The sequence below is a fragment of the Anomaloglossus baeobatrachus genome, chromosome 1 (assembly GCF_048569485.1).
Source record: "Anomaloglossus baeobatrachus isolate aAnoBae1 chromosome 1, aAnoBae1.hap1, whole genome shotgun sequence".
Classification (NCBI taxonomy): domain Eukaryota; kingdom Metazoa; phylum Chordata; class Amphibia; order Anura; family Aromobatidae; genus Anomaloglossus; species Anomaloglossus baeobatrachus.
This window is the reverse complement of record NC_134353.1, coordinates 215,173,217-215,183,600: the sequence shown is the minus strand read 5'-3', so window position 1 is coordinate 215,183,600 and position 10,384 is coordinate 215,173,217. Positions and strand designations below refer to the sequence as shown.

The 10,384-nt window shown below is 47.2% G+C and overlaps 1 protein-coding gene across 1 annotated transcript in view; it reads left to right on the top strand.

Annotated features, from left to right (window-relative positions):
- Window positions 1-6,251: 6,251 nt before the first annotated feature.
- Window positions 6,252-10,384, top strand: part of REELD1 (reeler domain containing 1) — a 143,269-nt gene continuing 139,136 nt past the window's right edge. Inside the window, exon 1 of the mRNA XM_075335680.1 lies at window positions 6,252-6,321. Within this exon, the coding sequence (XP_075191795.1) occupies window positions 6,274-6,321 (48 nt within the window). The 5' untranslated portion in view covers window positions 6,252-6,273. The remainder of the gene's footprint in view (window positions 6,322-10,384) is intronic.

Sequence of the window (10,384 nt, the reverse complement as noted above, 5' to 3'; positions counted from 1 at the left end):
TGTATTTTTTTTTTTTTTGTTCTATCATGTTCGCTGTATGAAATATTCATGCCATTTTAAAATTGTGCATTTATATAGAAACCTCCCATTATTTTGGAATTGGAGGATTGCATTACTTTCGTATGCAATGAAGAGTGATCCAAGGTTTTTTTCCTTAAACTTACTAGGAGATGCATTTCAATAGCAGAATCTGTGGAGTGCACTAGTACTAACCTTTGCTTGCCTAAGTCGGCATATATTTAGAGTTATACTTGTGTATACAGTGCAGGCAAAAAGTGGAGTAAGGCTATATGCGCTTGCTGCATTTTTTGTTACGTTTTTGTTGCCTTTTTTTGGTGCAGTTTTGTTGTCAGAAAGTTCTGACTTTTCACTTCCCAGCAAAGTGTATGAGAATCTAGATTTGCTGTGCGTACATTGCAGTTTTATTGTCTGCAGTTTGTCACAAATGTCTGACAAAAAATGCACATGTTCTATCTTTTTGCGTTTTTTTTTTTCCCCCGTCCCCTCCGCCTCCCCTGCGTTTCTTACTAGCAATGGGAGGATTTGCTCAGACCCCGAGTCGGCGGGGGAATGATCGCTGGTATCTGGCCATAGGAGCAAGTGCTTCATACTCACAGGTTATCGGGGCGACTGTTTACTGCTCCCACTGTCTCTCATTCTTCTTTCGGGGCCGCTCATTAGGCTCATACATATTCACTGCTTCCCCCGCTCACTGGCTTCTGTGATTGGTTGCAGTCAGACAGCGCCCCCAGCCTGTATGACAGCCTGTCTGACGCTTCCAATCACAGACCCGGTCTGCGGTCTATAGCATACAGTAAGAATAAATACAATTTAATAAAAAAAAAAAAAAAAAAAAAAGCGGCGTTTAGTTCCCCCCCCCCCATTTTGATAACCATCCAAAATAAAGCCAGACAGCTGGAGGCTGGTAATCTCAGGCTGACTTTATTGGAAGCCCCCCCCCCAGTCTAAAAATATCAGCCTGCATTCACCCAGGATTGTCACACACACCGAAAAAGTTTATTTTAAAAAAAAAAAAAAAATTCCCTACACTCCCTTGTTCACCAATGTACTCATTTTTATAAAAATCCTCAAAGTTCCAACGTAATCCAGTGGTGAATAAAGACTACCCCGTTTTTTGAAAATTATTTATAAATAAAAACAAAAATGGCATGGGGTCTCCTCTATTTTTGATAACTAGCCAAGGTAAAGTAGATGGCTGAGGGCTGAAGCCCACAACTGTCTGCTTCACTTTGGCTAGAAGAAGAGAGAAGGCTCTGCATATAGAAGACATGCTTTACCTTGGCTGGTTATCAAAAATAGGGAGGATCCCACATCATAATTTTATTAATTTTTTTTTTTTTAATTCCCTATCCACATTTGTTTGCAGGGTAAATGTCCTGCTCTTACGCCCATTTTGCTTCCTTTTTGCAATCCCCTAGCCCTTGCTACTACCATTTTAACAGCACCAGAGTTTGGGTTCCGATTGACTTATATAGGGTCCAGAGTCATGTCCAGGTACCAAACCGAGCGTTTAACTATACTTGGGTAGTTATGCCTGCGTAGTTGCATTCAAGAATGGATATGGTTGATGGTGTTCCTGGAAATAGATATAAGTTTATTAACCCCTTCACGACCATGGACGGAAAGATCCGTCCTTGTGCCCTGGGCCTTAACGACCAAGGACGGATCTTTCAGTCATGGCGGAATCGCGGCACCGGAGCCTCCGGTGACTGCAATATGTTAACATAAACCGCAGATTCGGGGAGGAGGGGACCTGTTCCTGACCTTAGGAGGGGTGGTGCCTCCTCCCCGGACCTACGGAGGCTGTGATTGGCTGACGAACGCCGCTCAACCAATCACAGCCACTGTAATGTTCCAGCCATTTAAAATGACTGAAACATTGAAATCCAGCCCTGGCCAGTGCAGCTGTAGCACTGGCCATTGGCTGGAGCTGGGTGACCTCACTGGATCACCCTCCCCCAGCTCCAGTAGCTCTGATTGGAGAGATCGGCCTTGTGACCGATTTCTCCAATTACAGTGTACCTGTTACCGGTGACCGCCCCCATCAGCTTCACTTGTCGTCCCTGCAGCACGCCAGCACGCGGAGCACAGTGAATGTACACAGTGCAATGGCAGGGCGACAAGCTCCGGTCCCATGCTGTTATGATACCGGAGCATGGGACCCGGAAGTTGCCGCGCTGCCATTGCACTGTATGAAACCGGCGAAAAGCGTCCCGATCCGCCGCCGCTGCCCTCCGCGATCTGCCACCTGTCTCCCCGATCTCCTGCCCGCACCCTCACCCCCACACCTCCCGATCCGCCGCCGCCCTCCATCTGCCACAGTGCCACCGCTTCTCCCCAATCTGCTGCCCGGCCCCTCACCCCTCGTGATCGTTGCCCGGCCCCTCACCTCCGTGATGTGCTGCACGATCCCTGTCCTCCTCCATCTGTCATAGTGCCACCGCTCCCTCCGATCTGCTGCCCGGCCCCTCCCCCTCGTGATCGGAGCCCGCCCCCTCCCCTCCGTGATGTGCTGCTCGCCCCCTCCCCTCCGTGATGTGCTGCTCGCCCCCTCCCCTCCGTGATGTGCTGCTCGCCCCCTCCCCTCCGTGATGTGCTGCTCGCCCCCTCCCCTCCGTGATGTGCTACTCGCCCCCTCCCCTCCGTGATGTGCTGCTCGCCCCCTCCCCTCCGTGATGTGCTGCTCGCCCCCTCCCCTCCGTGATGTGCTGCTCGCCCCCTCCCCTCCGTGATGTGCTGCTCGCCCCCTCCCCTCCGTGATGTGCTGCTCGCCCCCTCCCCTACGTGATGTGCTGCACGCTCCCCCACCTCTCACCCCCGTGGTCAGCTACCCGCCCCCCTCCCCTGTCAACGCCGTGATGTGTGCTCCCTCCCCTGTCACCCCCGTGATGTGTGCTCCCTCCCCTGTCACCCCCGTGATGTGTGCTCCCTCCCCTGTCACCCCCGTGATGTGTGCTCCCTCCCCTGTCACCCCCGTGATGTGTGCTCCCTCCCCTGTCACCCCCGTGATGTGCGCTCCCTCCCCTGTCACCCCCGTGATGTGCGCTCCCTCCCCTGTCACCCCCGTGATCTGCGCTCCCTCCCCTGTCACCCCCGTGATCTGCGCTCCCTCCCCTGTCACCCCCGTGATCTGCGCTCCCTCCCCTGTCACCCCCGTGATCTGCGCTCCCTCCCCTGTCACCCCCGTGATCTGCGCTCCCTCCCCTGTCACCCCCGTGATCTGCGCTGCGCTCCCTCCCCCACCTCTCACCCTCCCCGATCTGCGCTCCCTCCCCTGTCACCCCCGTGATCCAGCTGCCTAGATCCATCCTGTAGGGTAACTATCCCCAATCTCACCTCCCACTCCCCTTCCCACTCCCCCCCCCCCCCCCATCCTCTGCCGCTCCTGCATCCACTGCGCCCTATCCCATCCGCCCCCACCCTATCCCAGCCGCCGTCTCACAATCACAGATGCTCCCTTTATATGCCGCTGCCCCCCCATCTGCCGCTGTTTTGTTTTTTTTCTATGCCATGGGGGTCTAGTTTCCAAAATGGGGTCACATGTGAGGGAGCTCCACTGTTTTGGCACCTCAGGGGGTCTCCAAACAGCATGGAATACCCTAATTATCCCAGACTATTTTGCGTTTGAAACGTCAAATGACGTTCCTTGCCTTCCGAGCCCTGCTGTGCGCCCAAGCATTTTATTTCCACCACATATGAGGTGTCTGTGTACTCAGGAGAAATTGCACAATACATTTTATGGTGCAATTTTTCCTGATACCCTGGTACTGGTTGAAGTAACAATTTTGTGGTAAAAAAAATTTTTTTTTATTTTCACAGCTCAACTCTATTAACTTTTGTAAAGCCCCCAGAGGCTCAAAGTGCTCAACATCTAGATAAATTCCATGAGGGGTCTAGTTTCCAAAATGGGGTCACATGTGGGGGAGCTCCACTGTTTCGGCACCTCAGGGGCTCTCCAAACGCAACATGGTGCGGCTAACGATTCCAGCTAATTTTCTGTTCAAAAAAGTCAAATAGCGCTCCTTCCCTTCCGAGTCCTGCCGTGCGCCCAAACAGTGGTTTTTGCTACATATGAGGTATCTGCGTGTTCAGTAGAAATTGCCCAACAAATTTTGGGGGTTCATTTAATCCTGCTACCCTTGTGAATATGCAATATTTGAGGCTAAATTAACATTTTTGTTGCAAAAAGTAAAATGTTCATTTTTTCCTACCACATTGCTTTAGTTACTGTGAAGCACCTGAAGGGTTAATAACCTTCTTGAATGTGGTTTTGAGTAGCCTGAGGGGTGCCGTTTTTGGAATGGTGTCACTTTTGGGTGTTCTGTGTCATGTAGACCTTTCAAAATCGCTTCAAATGTGATGTGGTCCCTAAAAAAAGTGGCTTTGTAAATTTTGTTGTAAAAATGAGAAATTGCTCAAACTTTGAACCCCTATAACTTCCTTAAATTTTTTTTTTCCCAAAATTGTTCTGATGTAAAGTAGACATGTGGGAAATGTTATTTATTAATTATTTTGTGTCATGTCTCATTGGTTTTAGAGCATAAAAATTCAAAGTTTGAAAATTAAAAAATGTTCAAAATTTTCGCGAAATTTCCGTTTTTTTCACAAAGAAATGCAAAAAATATCGGCCTAAATTTACCACTAACATGAAGCCCAATATGTCACGAATCACCGGGATCCGCTGAAGCGTTCCAGAGTTATAACCTCATAAAGTGACACTGGTCAGAATTGCAAAAAATGGCCTGGTCTTTAGGGTCAAAATAGGCTTGGGGCTGAAGGGGTTAAAACTTTTATTTCAGAATCTTTACACACTCGCGCATCTACAGGTGCATTCATCCGAGTTACAGTATCCATTGCTGTCTCTGCCTTTTGTTTGGATTTAAATATTAAAACGTCTCTCAACTGTGCTTAGCTAATGCTTTAGAAATACGTTTCTCTAGATATTTGAGGAAGGGATTAAAGTGTTATTTAAACATCACAAGGTTAAAGGTTTTGGTATGTCTTATAGTGACATTTATTCAAAGGCGAAAAGGACAAAACGCTTCTGCAAGTTGACTTTGTCTCAAGAAGAGACATGTGCAACTCAAACCATGAGAAATTTTATGGAAGCTCCAAGCATCACATTTATACGCAGGAAAAAAAAATTAATACAGTGGTGTGCATGGCTTCCATAAAATGTACTGGTTGATTTACTGGTCCTGAAGAAGAGGTCATAGACCTTGAAACGCGTAGACCCATGGAATAAAAGAATGTTCTGAATTATCAACATCTCCTCTGAATTTATCTGGCGGATTGCGCGGGTTTAACCCCGTCTCCTTCTCCACTTTGATCTATAAAATGTACTATGCAATTTGGGCTCACGGTTATTTTGATACTGATATGTTTAAAGTCTTCCGATATTTCTTAGATGATAACAGAGAGTAGACGACGAAAGGGAACTTAATTCCGCGCTAAGGACTCAATGGATTAAGATGGGATTCATCAAAGGGATTTGATGTTCCTTGCCTGTTGTCCTGATGAAGGGAGCTGTGACTCCTGAAACGCGTTGACCTGTGCATGTTATTAAAAGAAGTATTAATCTCCTTCTGAATCCATTGAGTGCTTGGTGCGGAATTAAGAACCCTTTCTTCGTCTACTCTCTATCAGCCATTACTTGGGACTGCTGCCTGGACCCTGATTCATACATGCTCGCATAGTGGTTGTGACTGGCACAACTGCTATTGATGAGTTTGATTTACATCTTTACCCTTTCTATTATTGGGGTAAGACCCTGTTATGCTTTTTTTTTTTTTCCACAGCTCTTGATATTTCTTAGATAAAATATATCTATGTACTGTGTTGGCCAGTAGGACAGTATTTCTTATGACATTTGATAGTTTACGCTAAACTTTCACATATTGCTAGCACAAAGGACTGGTACTCCAAATCTTCAGGAATTTATTCCATATAAGCAAACAGGTGTAAATTACACGTTTCGGCTAATAGCCAAAAAGGCTCACTATTAGCCGAAACGCGTAACTTACGCTTGTTTGCTTGTATGAAATTCTTATACATTCCAGAAGATTTGGAGTGCCGGTCCTTCGTTCAAGCTATATTGTGGATATCTTCCTCTGACATGTGCACCTTGGATTGTGTGCCACCTGAAACTTTTGTTTCTTCACAAATTGCTAGAACACCAGGAAACTGTTTCGCCTGTTTATCTGTTGTGTCCACTTTTTTTCAGGGTGACTGCATTGACGGTGATTTACTACAATGCATGGGTGGACATGGTATTGGTGCAGTCGCACAGGAGCCCAAGAGGTAAAGGGGCCCATTTCTACCTCCAAAGCAGGTGGAATTGTGCATTATGAAAAACCCTTGAGCTACAAATGGCTCATATAGTGCTCAAATTTTGTTGTCCTATATTTTAAAGGAAACCTGTCATTTACAGCTGAAAAGGCAGTAGGGCTGTACTACTATAAAAATTATACCTGCTTTTATACTTTCTGATGGATTGGCAACATTGGCCCTGTAGAATCAAAGACAACCCAGCATTGTTACTGGGATCTTCTTCCAACTGATTTCTGGGAAGAAATAAATTCCATCCTCTTCATTTTATCCATGTCCTAACAAAAATCTCCCTAAAGACCGCTTTACACGCTGCGACATCACTAGCCGATGCTAGCGATGTCGAGCGTGATAGCACCCGCCCCCCATCGTACGGCCAATATGTGGTGATCACTGCCGTAGCGAACATTATCGCTACGGCAGTGTCACACGCACATACCTGCTCTGTGACCGGCGAACCGCCTCCTTTCTAAGGAGGTGGTTCGTTCAGCGTCACAGCGACGTCACTAAGCGGCTGCCCAGTCAAAGCTGAGGGGCGGAGATGAGCGGGACGAACATCCCGCCCACCTTCTTCCTTTCTCATTGCTGGCGGGACGCAGGTAAGGAGAGGTTCCTCGTTCCTGCGGTGTCACACATAGCGATGTGTGCTGCCGCAGAAACGAGGAACAACATCGTTACTGCAGCAGCAACGATATTTGGGAAGAGGGGGGCATGTCACCGATTAGCGATTTTGAAAGTTTTTGCAACGATTCAAAATCGCTAATAGGTGTCACATGCAACGACATCGCTAACGCGGCCGGATGTGCATCACAAATTCCGTGACCCCAACGAGATCGCTTTAGTGATCTCGTAGCGTGTAAAGCCACCTTTAGGCTGTGTGTGCGCACTAGAAAATGGATTTTTCTTAAGAAAAATCCGCACCCTCTGGCAGAATACCGCAGCCGTGGCAAAAACTGCGGTAAAACCGCACCCGCTTTTTTGCTGCGGTTGGTCCCTGCGGTTTCTTACCACTATGGCAAAAATCGCAGCTACCTGCAGAAAAGAAGGGACATGCACATTAATTCTGCAGATAAATCTGCAGGTATAAAAAAAAACGCAGTGTGCGCACAGAATTTTTTTTATGCCCATAGGTTTTACAGGGGAATGACTGCAGAAAATCCGCGGTAAATCCGCAGCGTGCGCACATAGCCTAAAACAATTTAGTGAACTGTTTCAGGATGTTCCAATCCCTATGAGAGCTAATTACGATTATGCACAATTGCAACACTTTTACTCCATAACAAAGAAAAATTCCCACAACCACAGCGAGCTCACCGAGTTCGAGAAACTGTCCCACCATCGCCCCTCCCTCACTCCATCTCCTTGCTTTATGGTTACCTAGTGGCCAGAGCATCTGGGGCTAGGCTACCATGTTCAATCAATCAATCTTAATTTTTATATAGCACTAACATATTCCACAGCGCTTCACATATATCAGGAACGCTGTCCCCATTGGGGCTCACAATCTAAATTCCCTTTCTGTATGACTTTGGAGTGTGGGAAGAAACCGGAGTACCCGGAGGAAACCCACGCAAACACGGGGAGAACATACAAACTCCTTGCAGATGTTGTCCTTGGTGGGATTCGAACTCGGGACTGTAAGACTGCAGTGCTAACCACTGAGCCACCGTGTTGCTCTGCGTCGGAAAAAATAACTTGGAAAATAGCAACCAAGGCATAAGACCTATTTTAAGATCATTTCCAGATGGTACCTTGTGCCAGTCCTACTGTCAGATGGTACCCAGCGGTGTCCAATAGATGTTGGGAGGTGTGGGGTGGGGGATTGGGGGATAGGACGATGACACACATATGGTGGGGGCTGCCCATTTATAAAAATAATTTGGTCTCGGGTGGTCCTATTCTAAAAAGATAACCAGCTCAAGTGTCCCAAATACTCCCGAAGCTCTCTTGCTCTTTATTCTGCCCACAAATCTCAACCATTATAAAAAAATCTTTAATAAGCTATCTTATCAGTAGTCCCTCGTATAAAGGGTACTTTACATGCTGCGACATCGCTAGTGATCTCGTTAGCGATGTGAAATTCTAGATCGCAAGTGCGATCTTTCGAGATCGCACATGTGTCAAATGGCCTATGTGCGATCTCGAAAGATCGCACTTGCGATCTAGAATTTCACATCGCTAACGAGATCGCTAGCGATGTCGCAGCATGTAAAGTACCCTTTAGTCTTTGGCTTTACCCAGAAAGAAACGAGATGGGATCATGAAACTACATTTATTCCACATACTCTCCACTGATGTCAACACACTTCTTACATCGGTATTCCAAGTTCTGTAAGCCTAGCAAAAAGAAGGATTTCGATTGTGCCTCAAACCAGGCATCCGTAGCAGCCATAGCATCAGAAATGGTATGACTTTTGGTACCCTTGAGGTGTTGCTTCAGGTTTGGAAACAGCTGATAGTCAGAGGAAGCTAGATCTTGTGAATAAGGTAGGTAGTCAACCAGCTGGAAGCCCAGGTCTGCCAGTTTTGCCATGGTCGCTTGTGCAGTATGAGTGGAGGCGTTGTCTTACAGGAACAAGATTCCTTTGAACAGCTTGCCGCGCCTTTTGGCCTTCAGAGCTACCTTCAATTGGTCCAAAAATTCAATGTAATACGTTCCATTGATGGTAGAACTCTTTTGAAGGTAGTTCACTAACAGCATGCCCTCCTTATCCCAGAATACAGATGCCAACACCTTAAGGGCTGATTTTTGCACCCTGAACTTCTTTGAACGAGGAGAACCACTGTGCCTCCGCTCTTTTGACTGCTCCTTGTTTTCAGGGTCACACAAATAAATACAGGTCTCATCCATAGTGACCAGTCAATGCAGGAAGTTCTTATCAGTCTGGAAACACTGACAAATGGACCGGGAAGTTTTTACTCACGTGCTTCTCTGATCTGTTGCCAAACATTTGGGGACACACTTTGCAGATAGCTTCCTCTTATCTAAATGTTCATGGATAATGACATAAACACATTCATGGCAAATCCCCACAATGTCTGCTACTGCTTTAAGGCTACTTTACACACTGCGATATCGGTCCCGATATCGCTAGTGTGCGTACCCGCCCCCATCTGTTGCGCGACATGGGCATATCGCTGCCCGTGCCGCACAACATCGCCCAGAGCCGTCACACATACTTACCTGTCCGGCGACGTCGCTGTGACCGGCGAACCGCCTCCTTTCTAAGGGGGCGGTCCGTGCGGCGTCACAGCGACGTCACTGAACCGCCGCCCAATCGCAGCGGAGGGGCGGAGATGAGCGGGACGTAACATCCCGCCCACCTCCTTCCTTCCGCATAGCGGCCGGGAGGCAGGTAGGGAGACGTTCCTCGCTCCTGCGGCGTCACACGCAGCGATGTGTGATGCCGCAGGAACGAGGAACAACCTCGTTACTGCTGAAGTAACGATTTTTGGGAATTAGGACCCGTGTAGCTGATTAGCGATAAATCACGCTTTTGCGACGATTTTACATCGCTGAACGCTGTTACACAAAGCTATATCGCTAACGATTGCGGAAGTGCGTCACCAAAACCGTGACCCCAACGACAAAATTCGGGCGATATCGCAGTGTGTAAAGCCCGCTTAAGCTGAAATTCGTCAATTCTCCAGTATGAGGGTGTGCACAGCCTCGACGATCTCTGGAACAACAACCACCCTCGGTCGTCCATGACGTTCCTCAACATTGGTGCTGAAGTGGCCCGTTTTAAATTTGGCAACCCAGTTCTTAACTGTGGAATATGAAGGGCATTGATCCCCCAATTTCTGCGACCTATCAACATGAATATCCTTCGTGGACTTTTCTTGCAGAAACAAGAATTTTATCACCCCTCTGCTCTCAGTTGCTGTGAATATTGCATTATACTCTGCTATTTCATTTTTCTGTGTGTATATGTTTTCAAATTTTTGTTTTTGTTGCCATAAGCAACAAAAACAAAAATTTGAAAGCATATTAGATACATAAGGCTTTCATGTGATGTAACATTCGTTACCATAA